Source organism: Leopardus geoffroyi, chromosome X (genome assembly GCF_018350155.1).
Source record: "Leopardus geoffroyi isolate Oge1 chromosome X, O.geoffroyi_Oge1_pat1.0, whole genome shotgun sequence".
Lineage (NCBI taxonomy): Eukaryota > Metazoa > Chordata > Mammalia > Carnivora > Felidae > Leopardus > Leopardus geoffroyi.
The window spans coordinates 113,164,884-113,181,349 of record NC_059343.1 but is presented as its reverse complement, the minus strand read 5'-3'; the positions used below and the strand labels follow the sequence as shown (position 1 = coordinate 113,181,349).

Below are 16,466 nucleotides of genomic sequence, written 5' to 3'. Positions count from 1 at the left end.
GGATCCCATGCAGTCATTAAAAGGAAGAAGCTAAATCTGTATGTGTTGGCCCGCTAAGATGTACATGATGAATTCTGAAGCAAGAAAAGAAAGGTGTAAAACAGCACGTAGAGTAGAATCCTGTCCTCTTAATAAACGTATGGCTCCAAATCTAGGAGTATGTAGAAAATAAGCTGCAAACCAGATATTGGAGAGGGTGGGGAAAGGCGGGTTTTCTCTTTGATCTCGGCTCCTCGAGAATTCTCAGCACCTGCCCATTGCACTGTCATCACCTCCCCAAATCTGCACCCCAGGCAAGTCTTAGACTAGTCAGCACTCCTCGCCTTACACATTTCAGGTTCCCTTTGGAATATTCTACCTCCTGAAAGTGCGTTAATCAGAAAATAAAGAGTCTTATAAATCTTCACGCATTGGCCATCCCTAGCCTTTCATCCCTTTAAGGCATGATTTTTCCCCTCAAAGTCACAGAGCATTTTAAAGCCAAGAGGGACATTAAAGGCAACTGAATCTAATTCCACTGTTTCCCTGATTTATATTCCTCTGTTTTGTTCTCCCATTGGCTTTACACCCTACAGTGATAATACACATTTTTCTCGTATTCCAAAGAGAACCTACACTCAGAAGGGAAGATGTAACTCAAAATGCCGACCCTAAATCTCAGACGGAAAAAAACAAAACGAAATCCGCCCTCCCCCGCCCCCGGGATAGGAACATACCCAGAATGCCCCCAAACTGCCTTCGACCCACAATAGATGATACCCCCATACCTGCTTTTAATTTGCATGGCCAGATTAGCAACAGCAAATTCACTGTCCTGAAATATAGAATTCAACTGTAAGAGACAAAACAGATCGATTTTAGTATTCCCACTCCTCTATCAAGCCAGGGAAGTTACCTGAGACAATGTCATCATTAAGCTGCATTTATTATTCCAGTGAGATCAACATTTCCATCTGCTCCACTCAGTTCTTTAATTTACATTTTACCTACTGCCAGGGGCTGAATAGCGTCCCCTCCAATCGATCCGTTGAAGTCCTAACTCCCTCATGTGACTATATTTGGGTGTAGGCCCTTTAAGGAGGCGACGAAGGCTCAATATAGTCAGAAGGTGGAGCCTTAATCTGGTAGGACTGGCAGTCCCTGAAAGAAGAGAGACACCAGATATGTATGTGTGCGTGTGTCTCTCTCTCTTTCTCTCTCTCTCTCTCTCTCTCTCTGTACCTGCCGCGCGCGTGCGCGTGTGTGCGTGCGTGTGCGCATGTGTGTGTGCGCGCGCACACGCAGAAAAGGCTATGGGAGGACACAGTGAGAAGGTGGCCCTCTGGAAGCCAAGGAGAGAGTCCTCTGAAGAAACCCACCCTCCAGGCGCCTTGATCTTGGACTTCCAGCCTTCGGAACTGTGAGAGAAGAAATGTCTGTGGTGTAAGCCCGCCCCCCCCCCCCCCCCCGTGCCTTGTATTTTGTTATGGCGGCCCTAAGAGACAAATACAAGCGCCCGTTTTCAAGCACTTACAATCATGCTATACCCACGGCAAAAGAAATGCTGATGGGGAAAGAGAGGAAACAGACATGATCATTTACTGTTGGTGGGGTGCAAATGGATATCGCCTGTCTGGGAGGCCACCTAGCTTTATGTTAGCATGTGAAATGTGGGGCCCAAGCGGGGCTCAGTCGGTTAACCGACTGTTGATTTTCACTCGGGTCATGATCTGTCCGTTTGTGAGTTGCAGGCCTGCATCGAGCTCTGTGCTGTCAGTACCGGGCCTGCTTGGGATTCTCTCTCTTCCTCTCCTACTTGTGTGCTCTCTCTCTCTCTCACTCTGCTTCTCCCCCACTTCTAAGCTCTCTCTCTCTCTCTGTCTCAGAATACATAAATAAACTTATTTTTTTTAAATGTTCAATGTTCATGTGCTTTGATCCAGCAATTCCAGCTCTGGGAATTTATCCTCTAGAAAACCTCAAGTGCCCCCCAAATTTATTGCAAGGGCATATCGTCAGCATTGCTTCCAAATAGAGAAAAAAATAAAAGTGACCTAAATGTCCACCGCTGGGTGTCTGAATTAAAAAAAAAAAAAATACTATATTACAACCATCCAGTGAAATCCTTTGTATCTGTTAAAGTATATGAGGTAGATGTATATTTGCAATATGAATATGCTCAAAGATATATGGTCAAGTGAGAAAAAGCAAGCTGCAGAGTAGGATAATTGTATGATTCCAATTATTTTTGTAAAAGAACATACATGCATCAGTGTTACCACGGGTATAAGGGAAAAAAAAAAAAAAACCTCAATGAAGATACCCCAGACTGATAAGAGGATTCAATACAAGCAGTATGAGGGAAGACATTTACTTTCTGAGGGAAGACATTTACTTTCTGGGGCTCGGATTTCAGTCTCTGGATTTTTTTTTTTTTTTTACAGAGAGAATGTATTACTTTTATTTTCAGAAAAAAATGTGAGGATAAAGAAAACATCGCGTAGGAGAGAAAAAATAAAACTGCAGAAAATAAACATATTTAAATACAATAGCATAGGCTTTGTTATCGCTGCCTCCCCGCTTTCTCCAATTAGGAAAATTTGGCAGAAGCCCAGAATTTGTGTCGGCGAAGGGGAAGTTCTAAACAAATTAAAATAATGACATCCCATTAAAGCTTTCAGCATTGACACCGTACGTCCTTACAGTGTTATTCACACAGTAGATAAATTTGCAGCAAAAAATCAAAACCAATTAGCTGTGAAATGTATTATGGGTAGAAAGAAGTTAAAGCCTACTTTTAAGCTACTCCGTCCATCATATATATATGCACATACATATATTCACAGATTTTATATGTACCATAAATATTTAAAAGATTATTTTACCCAATTTTCTGCAAATTCTTTGACAACGCTGATAACCGGGATCCTTGGGTCTTCATCAAAGACAGAGAAACTCATTTCAATATTGTAGAAGGAGACTGTAATTAAAAACGAGATTAATTTCACTCATTTAGCCCAAGAAATTTAACTTCCATAAATTTGGTCAACATTGCTTGTCATTTTAGAGAGACCAACAATGAAGTCTCGTTCTTAAATTTTGCTTAATTTAACTCCAAGGTCAAGAGCCAACACTTGGGCTCCATATCCAAAAGCAAAACAGATGTACCATCACATTTTTGTTTTAATTATTTCGGCAGTTTCCTGATTGCTACACAGTTGATGGACACTCTGCAAATCCTCCAAATCCTCAATTTTCTGTAGCCAACACATTTCCAGTCCATTTAATGGTCAAGCTGAACATTATCTCACAAGATCATTTGCACTGAGAAAATATTTATTTCTCCCTATACTTTTCTTTCTATTTCAGATTTGTCTCTGTATCCCTCTTTCTCTTGTCTGTCCTTTCAAATTTCAATTTTTGAGTGTTAAAAGTTGAAGGGACGGGGCGCCTGGGTGGCGCAGTCGGTTAAGCGTCCGACTTCAGCCAGGTCACGATCTCGCGGTCCGTGAGTTCGAGCCCCGCATCGGACTCTGGGCTGATGGCTCAGAGCCTGGAGCCTGTTTCCGATTCTGTGTCTCCCGTTCTCTCTCTGCCCCTCCCCCATTCATGCTCTGTCTCTCTCTGTCCCAAAAATAAATAAACTTTAAAAAAAAAAAAAAGTTGAAGGGACATCCCAGATTTGCATGATATGGAAGCCAAATACTCCCTGGCCATAGATAAGCATTCCAAGCCAGCTGGAGGTGGAGACTGGAGAAGCTGAGGCCTATGTAAGAGGAATTTAAAAAGGCAGGCTAGAATATCTCCTGGAATTGGATGGTTTGCAGTCATCATGTCAGACCTAAGGCCATATAATTCTACACTGGGAGAGCGTGAAGTTCCTGATGATGTTCACATTGGCAGAGACAGAGTATCAGGAACAGAATGGATGGAAAGCATGCTTAGAGAGGTCATACCGAATGAAAAGATACATTTGCACTATATTTCAATAAAGCAAAGATAAGCAAGATGGCTAGAGAATTCTGTGTTTGGACAAGGTACCACTGTACCCACTGTCTTTTTATAGCAATTTCCACACCCAGTGTGGGGTTCGAACTCACAACCCTGAGATCAAGAGTCACATGCTCCACCGACCGAGCCAGCCAGCTGCCCCCTGCACCCACTGTCTGAAGGAGAGCAGAAACACCTGTACCCTTCTTTATCCTTTTCTGCCTTCAGGGAACGGCCACCTTAGAGGACACATGACCCAGTGCCCATGTATGCTGTCAGCGATACGCTGCACATATTCTAGAACAGACCTGTGGACTCAGTGGCAATAAGTGAAGTCGAGGTTTCCATAGACCTAAAAGAAGGTGTGGAGTCTAGCCAGATTGTCTCAGGAGAGGAAGAGAGTAGTGAAGGCACAGTTGCTGGAGGAAGGGGTGTTACTCCAGTGGATGTGAGTGGAAGTGAGCCTCCAGTAGCAGTAGATGTATTGGCAGTTATATCTGGAAGGGAGTCCAGTGTAGAGGATGCTGATACAGCTGGGATTCTGCTCCAGGCAGATGTCACGGCGTGGCCGGGCAGAAGCATGGAACTAATAGACCGGGTGTGGTCAGCTGCGGGAGGTGAGCTACTCATTTTGCTAGAGGGTAGAGGTTGAGACACAGTCTTGGAGTGGGCAGTCGCAGTGGTTCTGGAAGATGCCTCAGGGGATTTGGAAGCGTATAGGCTGTTATCTGTGAGTTTAACAGACACAGGGAGAGAAGTTGGGAAGCCAGTGCTGATGCTGCCCACTGCAGGCGTAGGGGTGCTTTCGGGGAGTGCGGTGCGTACAGCAGCAAAGGATGGTGTTGTAAAGTTAGTGAACGAGCGTGTCGACGTCCTGTCAGAAGTCAGAGATGTGGACTCTGACAGCTTTACTGTAGAAGAAGTTACAATGTGAGGAGTACTGGATACAGTTGACAGTGGAGAACCCGAAGGGAGAGTGGATAAAATCCAAGCCAGCGTGGGTGAACTAGTAGCCTTTGAAAGTATGGATCCTGAAGTAGCACCAGAATGATTCGATGGGAGTGTGGTCCCAAGAGTTACGGATGTCGCTGTTTTCTCAAACGTGTGCTTAGTATCAGCCAAAGTGATAGGGGTAGATCTTGAAGATATTGATGAAGGGCTGTCAGACATCCCCAAGGTGGGAAGAAATCCTGACGTGGAAATCGATGGCTTTGCCGTAACATCTCCAGATATAAGACCAGTCTGAGGGGCTGCAAATGTTGACAAAGACCCAGGAACAAGGTATGGAATCTCCGTTTCCGTCTTGTGGGGTGTAGGTACGTGAGTACGGGTAAAAATTGGAAATTGAGAACCTTTAGCTGTGGGTGCGTTCCAGGAAGTCATAAGCAGAGGTTGGGTGTTACTAGGTGTGGTTCTTGTTCCCAGAACTGGAAATTCAACCATTTGGGATGTCAGAGGAAGAAAAGTCTTTGGAGTGGAGAATTTGGCTTCTGTACGATGAGGTGAAAAAAGAAGTGATGTCAAAGAGGGTGGAGTTGCAATGGATGGAGTCCACGGAGAGTACGAAACAGGGGTCTTCACAGATGTGGCACCTTTTGTTGGCTCAGCTGTTGAAGTATTTTCTGACCAGGAGGTCTTCTTTTCTGTGTTTGAAGAAAGGTAAGTGGTGGCTTTGACCCTTTTTGTGTGTCCAGGAGTGCTCTTAAAGCTAGTGAAAGACGGGGACACCTGAATACTCGAGGAAGTATGGGGATGACCTGACGGAGTAGATGAAAACACACTTTCCAGGGCATCAGTTCCAGAAGAGGTATTCGTGAGAGCTGTTACTGTACTACTGCTTACAGGAGACAGGGAGTCCTTGGTAGTCCCAGGTAATATGCCCAGAGTTGCCGTCTCATTTTGTGATGACTGATGGGTTGTTGCTAGAAAGGGTGAAAATGTGGTCTTTGGAATGGAAGAAATCGCTTCCGTGTTCCTAGAACTGAGTAGAGAGGAGGCAGTGGTGCCTACAGATGGAGGTGCTATCCCCGCCACGATAGTGGTTGGGATGGTTTTCACGGAGGGAAAAGTTGACTCTGTCGGAGAGGAAGAGGATGTAGGAGTGATCCTGGAGGACACCTCTGTCACTTCTGAAGTAACGAAAGCAGAGGAAAACAGCGTGCTTTTTGAAGCAGGCCTGGGTGCGACATCCAGTGTAGATGCCGGTACGGTCACGGTAGTCCTAGGGGTAATCGAAGACAATAATGAAGAGAACGACCCAGCTGCTGCGGAAGTGTCAAAAGAGGCAGCTGGAGGTGAGAAAGCAGAGCCACTCACTGACATTGAGGACATCTCAGACATAGGCACGGAAGTGGCTGTGGAGGGACTTTTCGGACAATCTGGGTGTGTTGTTTTAGAAGAGTTAGTTACTAGTGTCGTGGGAGTTGCAGAAACTCTTTTGGAGGCAAAGGCAGTGACGCCAACTGGCAGTGAGGACATCCGGTAGGTAGGAATGGACGTTGCCATAGAGGTTTTCCCAAGAAGTACCGTTGGTACATTTGGAGCAGAAAGGGCTGTAGTGACCCCATCAGTAGAGACGAGTGTAACAGTGGCACCAGATGGTCCAGTTGTAGAAAGAGACAGGAACTCAGGGGAGGTCTGTGTGCTTTCAGAAACGGGAGAGGCGCCTGAAGTCAGCTCCGTTTGAGTCTTAGGGGGAAGCAAGTTTGAAAGAGATGTGTTGATGTCTACAGGATTCGATACTCTGGTTGTCCCGGAAGTGACGGTAGACATTTCTGGGATGTGAGCATCTCCTGTGTGGCTTGAGAGAGAGGTAGATGTAGTCTGTATAGTCCCAGAAGCGGGAGGTGAAGCTGCAATCCTGTCAGGTGGAGTTCCAGGTGGGAAGTCTGAAGGTGAACGTGTTTGATGGGTGGAAATTGCTGGGCTCTCAGCAGCTCCTGTATCTGTCATTTCCAAGGATGAAGTACTCTGGGAGTCTGAAATAAAAGGATTCTCTGCTGGGGACATTTCTGTCACCTCCATAGTTCTAGAGGCGTTTCCCAGGGACGTGGTCATCTGCTCTTTGTCAGAAGGCAAGGTAGAAACGTCAGTCACTAATAGGGTGGGGACCAGTGTGTTTCCAAGATGCGCTGAAGACTGAGAAATGTGATCATCTACTGAAGTACTAGCCTTATGGGCAGACGTGTCTGAGGACATGGTCTCGTCAACAACAGAGGTTTCTGTGGTGCCGGTCGCCAAGCTAACAACATCCCCACTACTGCTGAGAGTGTGCAGGAAGCTGAGAGCGTGGGTGGAAGTCTCCTCCACTTGAGATACAGGTCGGGTCGTCACTGGTGTAAACCGAGTTGAGATCACACGGGTGGAGGACACAACAGGAATGTTGTCAGAGACAGACTTAGAGCAGACAAGAGCGGGTGTAAATGGGGTTACTGTGTCAGCCGAGGTGAGGCGATGGGTGGTCTCAGCCTTAGTTGCCACGGGAGTGGGAGGTCTCCACGAGGAGACTGGACGTTCTGTCAGAGAGAGGACTGTCGCAGGTGTTTTACCGACGGAGATCACTGTGGCTTCTGAAGTGGTGTGAATCGAGCGTCCGTGTGTAGGCATGCCGTGGCTGGTTGCCGAAGCAGTCTGACCCAAAGGTGACACTGATGCTGTGGTCGCAGGAGCCGATGGCACAGGGGTTGCTGAGGAATGGGTAGCTGTAGGCCGCGGAGGCAAGATGCCAGCAGGCAAGGACATAGCTATCATGCCTGTAGGGATAGTGGCAAGACTGGTCCCCAAAATCCTTCTGGTGGAAGCGCCCAAGAGTTCAGGGAATGTCTGTGCGCTCCCAGAAATGGGAGATGGGGTTGGATTCCCCTCAGGCGGAGCCTCTGAAGTCCAATGTGCTGTGTAGGTGTGGGTGGAATGAAAGATTTCTGTGGTCCCATCATATGAACTCTTAGGTGTGGTCTTCATCGATTTTGTAGAAAGCCAACTTCCTCTCACCTCAGTAGTTGCAGTTCTGTTCTCCAATGGGGTAGTCAACTTTTCTATATCGGGAAAAGGGGAAATGGCGACAGAAGCTGTTACCCTTTGTGCAGATTCATCCGTTGCTTCCGGCATTGTTGCAGACGGAGAACGCTCAGTTGTCACTGCTATAGTTGATTTTCCCTCAAGACAATGGGCAGTTGTTTCTTTCCTTGTCACAGTAGCCTCATATCTTTGTGTTTTTGCAGACTCTGCTACGGGGGCCGTTGTCCCTCCACATGCAATCGCACCACTTGTCTCTGTTAGGACGGTCTCAGAAGCGCTCTCCTCAGTAGAAAAATTCGGTTCAGTGTCAGCAACGGTAGATGCATCTACTGGGGGAGCAACTGTCTCCCTTGGCGTTGAAAGAACCTCACTTCCAGCTGCTGTAGACATAGGGGTAGTTTTTTGTAGGAAGGTGGTAAGTTTAAACTCAGGCAGTGTGGTTACAGACGCGGGTCTTGAAACTGTGGAGAAGTTAGCAAACAACCACGAAGCTGTCGAGTTGGATAGAGCTGTTGTGTATCTGCCTGTGGTACCATCAGCGGTAATAATAGCATCGGCGACAGGGGTAGCCTCACTTTCTGAGGGTGCTTCTGGTGGGATACCAATAGGACTAGTTGTGGACGAACGTTCTGCATTAGAAGCACTCCCATGGAATGCTAGTGTCGGCAGGGTCTGGTCTGGCCTGGAGGCCCAAGTGGCTTCACCGGTGGAGAGTAGTTGGGCACCATCATCAGTTATGGATGTGGGACCAGACTCATACGCCTTGACTGTGGAAGCTGATCTAGTAGAATTCAAAGAGGGCATGTTTCCACCATCTGTGGGTGTATTCTGGGTATGTGTCGGCCCAGGTGTTGTGGGGGGACGCACAGTTTCAGCCACCGTGGCGGCAGGCGTGACTCCAGGAGTCGGGGCCGGATGCGTCGTCTCAGCATCACTAACTGTCTGTACATCCTGAGCTCCGGTGAATGGAGAGGATGTCCCGAAAGAAAGGGCCATAGAAGAGGCCTTTTCTGGTATGAAAGTAGATATCGTATCCTCCACTCTGGGTGAAGAGACGTCCTGGAAATCTATAGATGTCAATTCTGCCTCAGCTGTTCTTAGCACAGGCATCATCTCAACGGGCCTCGTTGGGAGTGGTTTTGAATGAACTGTAGATGTTATTTCTGTGTCAGTTATTGCCAGTGTCGATGCTGTCTGATTTCTAGGAAATACAGAATGCACTGGAGCAACTGTGGAGATGAGCACAGACCCGGGTGGGAATGTGGATACAGTCCCAACATGAGTAGCTGTAGCCGAAGTCTGTTCCACCGTGGACCGAGGCACTGTTCCAGCATCTGTAGATGTAAGAAACTGCTGGCTAGCTGTGAAGATAGAAAGTGCCTCAATACCTGTGGATTTCTGCTTGGGCCAAGGTGTTGTAGATACGGGTGTTGACTCAACAGATGAGAATACAGATGTTGTCTTCATAATGGCCGACTGAGATCCAGTCACTGAAGTGTTGGGTATAATTGAATCCTTGGTAAATCCAGATGTGTACGGAAAATTAGTAGCTGCAGTTTGAGGAAATGTCTCAGTAGCAATGGCTTCGGCCATTTTCGTTGTCCCGATGCTCTCTGAAGATGGGGATTTAGTTCTTTTCACGGAATTGGCGGTAGCGCCTGTGGAGGTACCCTTGGTAGGCAGAGTGATGGCTGCTGAAGTTGACAAACTGTCTGCCGTGAATCTAGCAGTCCCCGCTACGGATGTCCTTAATAATTTGGGGGCAGTCACTGTTTCCAGAAGTGGAGACGTTGTATTGGAATATGATACGGTTGCATAATCAGTTGCAAATACAGGCATGCTTTTAAACATCATTGTAGAAGAATATAGTGTCTCTTGCGGTTTTAGTCCAGTAACTTGGGATGGAGTTGTCACATCTCTTTGCTGAGAAAGAGTCGTACTCATTTCTTGAGTTGTTATATTTTCATAAACAACTGAAAAATGAGAGAGCACGTATTACTTTGGATTCGGCTTTGGAAATCAGAGACAATTCTGTTAGAAAGAGCTCTGTAATTTTTTCTTATATTTTTAAGAGGAGATAAACATCTGATATAATCAAACCACTTGACTACTTGGTTTTTCTTAAGATAATTTTCTACTTTCTAAAATCTCTATATTGTTCTCAAAATGCCCTGGTTAAGTAACAAGTAGAAGGACACCCATTTCATAGTGTCTCCATTAAAAATTGGAGGCACCGCTGAAGGAGGGATGGAATGCTAGAGTCACGTGCTGATTAAGAGGTTTCGCGCTGGGAAATGCACCAATTTCTTGAAAGACACAAGTGATCGAGACTCACTTAAGAAGAAATAGGTAACTTGAATAGTCCCATATCTATCAGAGAAGTTGTACTGTGGAGTTAAAAGTCTTCCGAGGGGCGCCTGGGTGGCGCAGTCGGTTAAGCGTCCGACTTCGGCCAGGTCACGATCTCGCGGTCCGTGAGTTCGAGCCCCGCGTCGGGCTCTGGGCTGATGGCTCAGAGCCTGGAGCCTGTTTCCGATTCTGTGTCTCGCTCTCTCTCTGCCCCGCCCCCGTTCATGCTCTGTCTCTCTCTGTCCCAAAAATAAATAAACGTTGAAAAAGAAAAAAAATTAAAAAAAAAAAAAAAAAAAAGTCTTCCGAAAAGGAGGGACAGCTTTGGATTCAAATAGATGTCGTTTTAAGTCCTGGTGCCATCATTTTTCCTTATGTAACCCTGAACGAATTGCCTAACCTCTCTGTGCTGCAATTTCCTCCTCTCTAATGTGAAAAACTAACACCTACCTTATAAAATTGGTTTGAGAACTGAGCTAATGCATATAAAACACTTAGTCTAGCACCTGGCACACGGTAAGTGTTCAAAAAGAAATTTAACTGCCATAAAGGAAAGTTTCAGACTTGGTCAAATTTCTATTACTCTTCTAAGCTGTATAGATTAAAGATGATTTGATCCGGAACCTCAAGCTTAAACTTCTTGAACATGCACTACACACACACACACACACACACACACACACACACACATTTGTCAATAATGTGTGTACATATATATAATAAATTTGTATTATGTACATTACAAGCATACACAAAAATAGAAATGTCAAAAGGATATGATAAAAATAAATAGAAATAGAAGCTTTATAATCTCTTCTTCCTGCACTCTGATGTACTGTCTGTGTGCCCCCCTAGAATTGTGTACCTCACTTTGAAGACCACTGGGGCCTCGACTTTATCTCAATTCAAGTGAATTAAATTTAACAAGTATTATGAATGCTATTCTGGGTCGTGTGAGAAGGAAGTATACAGCTCTCACAGCATGATTCCTTCCCTCAAAGCGCTCACACTTGCATGAGAAAAGTCTTATATTGGGGCGCCTGGGGGGCGCAGTCGGTTAAGCGTCCGACTTCAGCCAGGTCACGATCTCGCGGTCCATGAGTTCGAGCCCCGCACCGGGCTCTGGGCTGATGGCTCGGAGCCTGGAGCCTGTTTCCGACTCTGTGTCTCCCTCTCTCTCTGCCCCTCCCCCGTTCATGCTCTGTCTCTCTCTGTCCCAAAAATAAAAAAATAAACGTTGGAAAAAAAAAAAAAAGAAAGAAAAGTCTTATATTACTGAAATGTTTTTAGACAAAATATAACATAACATTTTTAAACAAAACACTGAAAACAATAAAAAAATAATAGTACAGTGTATAATAAAGTGAACAATTTGGGGCGCCTGGGTGGCTCAGTCAGTTAAGTGTCCAACTCTTGATCTCAGCTCAGGTCTTGATCTTAGGGTCGTGAGTTCAAGTCCCGTGTTGGGTTTTGCACGGGGCATGAAGCCTACTTTAAAAATAAATAAATAAGGTGTGCCTGGGTGGCTCAGCCGGTTAAAAATCCGACTTCAGCTCAGGTCATGATCTCACAGATTGTGAGTTCGAGCCCCGTGTCAGGCTGTGCTGACAGCTCGGAGCCTGGAGCCTGTTTCAGATCCTGTGTCTCCCTCTCTCTGTTCCTCCCCAACTCATGTTCTGTCTCTCTGCATCTCTCAAAAATAAATAAATGGGGAAAAAATTTTAGTAAATAAATAAATAAAGTGAACAATGGAATATAACCAGGTTCCAAATGTCTCTGAATTGCAGTGGGAGATCGGTGCAGTGAGAGATCAACACAGGCTTCAAACTAATGAGGAAGCTTTCTTCTAGAAGATGTTGGCCTTTGAGGAATGATGGGGTTTGGGTAGAGAATCAAAGGCACGTGGCAATGAATGTGGAGGCAGCGGAAGATCAGTCTAGCTAGGAAGGAGTATGTTGGGTAGGGCTGGGAAAGAATGTCAGACTAGGATGTAACTTGAAGGGGAGGGTGGAGAAACACGTAACAGAAGATAACGTAGCAACTTCCACACACTCACTATGAGCCAAGCACTGTACTAAATGCTATCCCATTTCTTTTTTAGTAGTTTTCTTAAGTTTATTTATTTTTCTTAGTAATCTCTACATCCAACGTGGGGCTCAAACTCATGACCCCGAGATCAAGAGTTGTGTGCTCTTCCAAATGAGCCAGCCAGGCAGCCCATGCTATCTCGTTTAATACACCTAACAACCTTATAAGGTGGATATTACCATTGCTCCCACTTTAGAGGCGAAGAAACAGAGTATTGGCAACTTTACACGAATTGCTCAAGTTCACAGTTCAGACCAAGGTCTGTCATCCATGCTCTTAAGCACTCCACCCTTGGAAAGGATGTAGATTCTTGAGTGAGGAGAATGAAATGAATAAAAGTAGTCTTTAACGTTTATTTATTTTTGAGACAGAGAGAGACAGAGCATGAACGGGGAAGGGGCAGAGAGAGAGGGAGACACAGAATCGGAAGCAGGCTCCAGGCTCTGAGCCATCAGCCCAGAGCCCGACGCGGGGCTCGAACTCACGGACCGTGAGATCGTGACCTGAGCCGAAGTCGGACGCTCACCCGACTGAGCCACCCAGGCACCCCTAAAAGTACTCTTTAAAGCAAATGACTTTCGTGGCAGTGTACAGGATGGGTAGGAACAGGAAGGCACTGAAAGCAAGGAGATTCTATAGGAGGCTGGTAGGGTCCTATTCCTCACCTCACTCCCATCAACTCTGAGCCAACCCGACTATCCATCGCCTCCATACTTGCACTTGAGAGGTCAAGCACTGCTGGCCGTGGTCACACAAGGGGATGAATTAGTGTTTCTATAAATTCCTGATCACCAACCCCAAATAAGCCTCTCACACTGCCCAGCCACCCTACTATTTTCTCTGCTCAATTTTTGCTACTACTCTCTACAATAACTATTTGAAGCCTTCCTCATTACCAAACTCTGCCCCCTCGCCCCGTGTTTATTCCGTAACTGTGCCCCTTACTTCATAGGACAAAATAATTGAAGTGATCAGAAACTCAGCTGTGCCACTGTCTCAGTTATCCCTCACCGGCAGGTATGGCTCCTTTTCTTAAGGAGCCTTTCCTTCCTGATTTAAAACATATTCCAGTCTCTTGTAATACAAAATAAAAGCCCTACATCGGGGGCGCCTGGGTAGTTCAGTCGGTGAAGTGTTCGACTCTTGATTTCGGCTCAGGTCATGATCTCACAGTTCGTGGGATCGAGCCCCGCATCGGGCTCTGCACTAACAGCGAGGAGCCTACCTGGGATTCTCTCTCTCCCTCTCCCTCTTCCCCTTCCTCCCTCTCTCTGTCTCTCCCTCTCTCTCCCTCTGTCTCTCAAAATAAATAAATAAACATTAAAAATAATAAAAGCCCCACATCCCTCTACGGGTACTGCCCTGTCTCCTTCTTCCCCATCACATCCACTTTAAAGAAAGTTTATCTATACTGGCTGTCTCCACCCTCCCCGGCTCCTTTCTTTAGCCCACACTGAACTGGGTTTTTTGTCATCATTCCACTGCACAACACCCACTAAGGCCACCAATGGCTTCCATAAGGACAAATACTATGGATACTTTTTCAGTCTTCATCTTACTTTACCTCTCAACAGTATTGGACAATGTTGACCACTCCCTTCTTCTTAAAATACTCCTTTCATTGATTTCCGTGACATAACATGCTCTTGGGCTTTCTCCTACTTCTCTGGCCACTCCTTTTCTATCTCTTTTGCAGACCCATCCTATTTAACCCAGTCATTAAACATTAGAGTTCCTCAAAGCTTGGTCCAAGCACCTCTTCTCTTCTCACCCTGTGGTTTCTTTCTTTCTTTTTTTAAAAATATTTATTTTTGAGAGAGAGAGAGACAGAACGTGAGCTGTGGAGGGGCAGAGAGAGAGAGGGAGACGCAGAATCCGAAGCTGGCTCCAGGCCCCGAGCGGTCAGCACAGAGCCCGACGTGGGGCTCGAACTCACAAACTGCGAGATCATGACCTGAGCTGAAGTCAGACACCCAACCGACTAAACCACCCAGGCGCCCCCTCACCCTATGGTTTCTTCACACACCTCCATATTCCAGTTTATACCTATACACAGATGAATGACAAAGTTGTATCTCTCGACCGGATCTCTGTTCTGAGCTCCACGTCTGTATACCCAATTGCTTACTTGACATCTGTTGGCTATCTCATTAACCCTTCCAACTCAATATGCCCCAATTTGAACTCGGTCTTCTCTCCAAACCGGGTCCTCCGTCAGGACTCCCTCAGTGAATGGCATCATCATGCGTTCAGTTGCACAAGGCAAAATCCTCTCCCTCTGTCTCCTTCTTTTTCTCTCTCGCCTGACCAAACCCCCATTGGCCTCTCACCCGGACGACTGCACAGCCTCCCACCTGATCTCTGCTTCTGCTCTTGGTGCCCCTCCAGTCTCTTCCATAAGAAAATCAGGGTGATCTTTTTTGAAATGCAGATTTGATCATCTCTCTCTCTCTCTCTCTCTCTCACACACACACACACACACACACACATTTAGCTCCCTTTAGTGGCCTTCCATTACTCCTAGGATTAAAGACAAATGTGTTTCTTAATAGAGCTTATAAAGCTAGGCACAGTTTGGCCCCCACCTACCTGTCCAGCCTCACTTTGCAGGACGTTTCTCCTTTGTTTCTTGGGCTTTGGCCCACCAGCCTCGTTTTGGTCCTCCAGTGTTTGGCATTCTCTTTCCCACCACGAGACCACCCCCTGTGCTGCTCCCTGTACTTGGAATGTTCTTCCCATCCTTCTTCATTCGATGAACTTCTCTTCGTCCTTCAGATCCGAGCTCATGCATCACTTCCTCAGGGAAGACTGCTACCTCCCTTCGCCTCCAGGACTGGATTAAACCAATCTATTCTAGGCTCTTGTGACAGCCCGTACTTCTCTTTCACAGTAGTTGTCACATCTGCAGTTTTACACTGGTGTGTACTTACCACTACTGTCTGTCTTCCCCACTACACCATGTGGGCAAGGACCGCCTCTTTCTTTGCTCACCAGTGTAACCTTAGTGCCTGGCATAGGGCCTGTCACATGGCAGGTGTCCAGTAAATATTTGCAGGCTAACTGAACAAGTGGACGACGAGGGGTTGGAATGAAATAAGTCACGTTGGGATCCCTAAAGGAAGAATTGACAGGTTAGAGTAACGAAGAAGCTTACGAGATGAAGAGGACGGAAATCTCAGAGAACCCAAATTTTGCTTTTGGGCAACTTGGAGAAGAGCAGTGATACTCATAGAAAAGAGGAAAATCGGGAAGGCAGCCTCTCTCAGAAGAAAAATATGCAGTTCTGACTTGGGTAAGTGGAATTTGGGGTGAAGAACATCCACGTGAAAATGGTGCATAGTAAAATTCAAGACTGAGTCATAATTTTTCTCTGGTTCAGATCACCCAGAATGAAATCATGCATATTTGCCGTTGGGAAGTTAGCATTTTGAATTTATCCACCTGGGAAGCCTATTACTTATGATGTAGAAATAACTATGGTGGGGCAGACAATCTACTAACTTGTCTCACTGTCTTGAGCATTAAAATTACCTTTAATTTGCATATATAGAAATTCTGAGATGTGTGTAGGATGTTCTTTAGGATTTTGTGGTCATTAGCAAGTGGAGTGAATGGCAATCGGAAGTCTGCAACTGACTGTACAGTCAGAGTCGACAAAAGTCACACGTGTATAAAGTCACCACACACATGTATAAGGGGAAAAGTCTACGTGACATAAAAAGCACTCTCCCACTTAATTTTCCAACATTGTTTCGATGATCAGAGATTCGCATTCTGTTAGGCCCCGTCGAGAAACTGCTACACTTCTACAGCACCATATTTATTTCAAGCTTTCTGCCTTCGAATTTGTCCATAACTACAAGCAGAGGGAGAATTGTCAGGGTTTTTTGGTTTCCATTTTTGCAGATGGCTTTACCACAGCCAACTGGCTTAGCAAAGCCGTTAAAGGGTCACTTATATCACATTTGAGGAGTGTGGCATCCCAGAGCCTGAATCACTCTCTGTGAATACACTAATTGTTGAGGAAGAGCACACAATTTCCA

The 16,466-nt window shown here is 45.9% G+C and overlaps 2 protein-coding genes across 2 annotated transcripts in view; both read right to left on the bottom strand.

Annotated features, from left to right (window-relative positions):
* LOC123594973 (adhesion G-protein coupled receptor G4-like) overlaps positions 1-3,330 on the bottom strand; it is a 63,735-nt gene extending 60,405 nt beyond the window's left edge. Inside the window, exons 1-2 of the mRNA XM_045472043.1 lie at positions 2,865-3,330; positions 768-832 (exon numbers count right to left, since the gene is read on the bottom strand). Of these exons, the coding sequence (XP_045327999.1) occupies positions 768-832; positions 2,865-2,939 (140 nt within the window). The 5' untranslated portion in view covers positions 2,940-3,330. The remainder of the gene's footprint in view (positions 1-767; positions 833-2,864) is intronic.
* A 336-nt stretch (positions 3,331-3,666) lies between these two features.
* ADGRG4 (adhesion G protein-coupled receptor G4) lies at positions 3,667-15,214 on the bottom strand. Its single transcript, XM_045471196.1, has 2 exons — positions 15,145-15,214; positions 3,667-9,959 (listed from the first exon to the last, which is right to left on the bottom strand). The coding sequence occupies exons 1-2, from the start codon at positions 15,212-15,214 to the stop codon at positions 4,267-4,269; spliced, it is 5,763 nt and encodes a 1,920-aa protein (XP_045327152.1). The 3' UTR covers positions 3,667-4,266.
* Positions 15,215-16,466: the final 1,252 nt, after the last annotated feature.

Excerpts from the sequence above, each read along its gene's own strand:
- ADGRG4 (XM_045471196.1), bottom strand. The coding sequence starts at position 15,214 with ATGCATGAGCTCGGATCTGAAGGACGAAGAGAAGTTCATCGAATGAAG. Across the intron at positions 9,960-15,144 it reads GGATGGGAAGAACATTCCAA|TTGTTTATGAAAATATAACA; the intron begins GTACAGGGAGCA and ends CTCATTTTTCAG.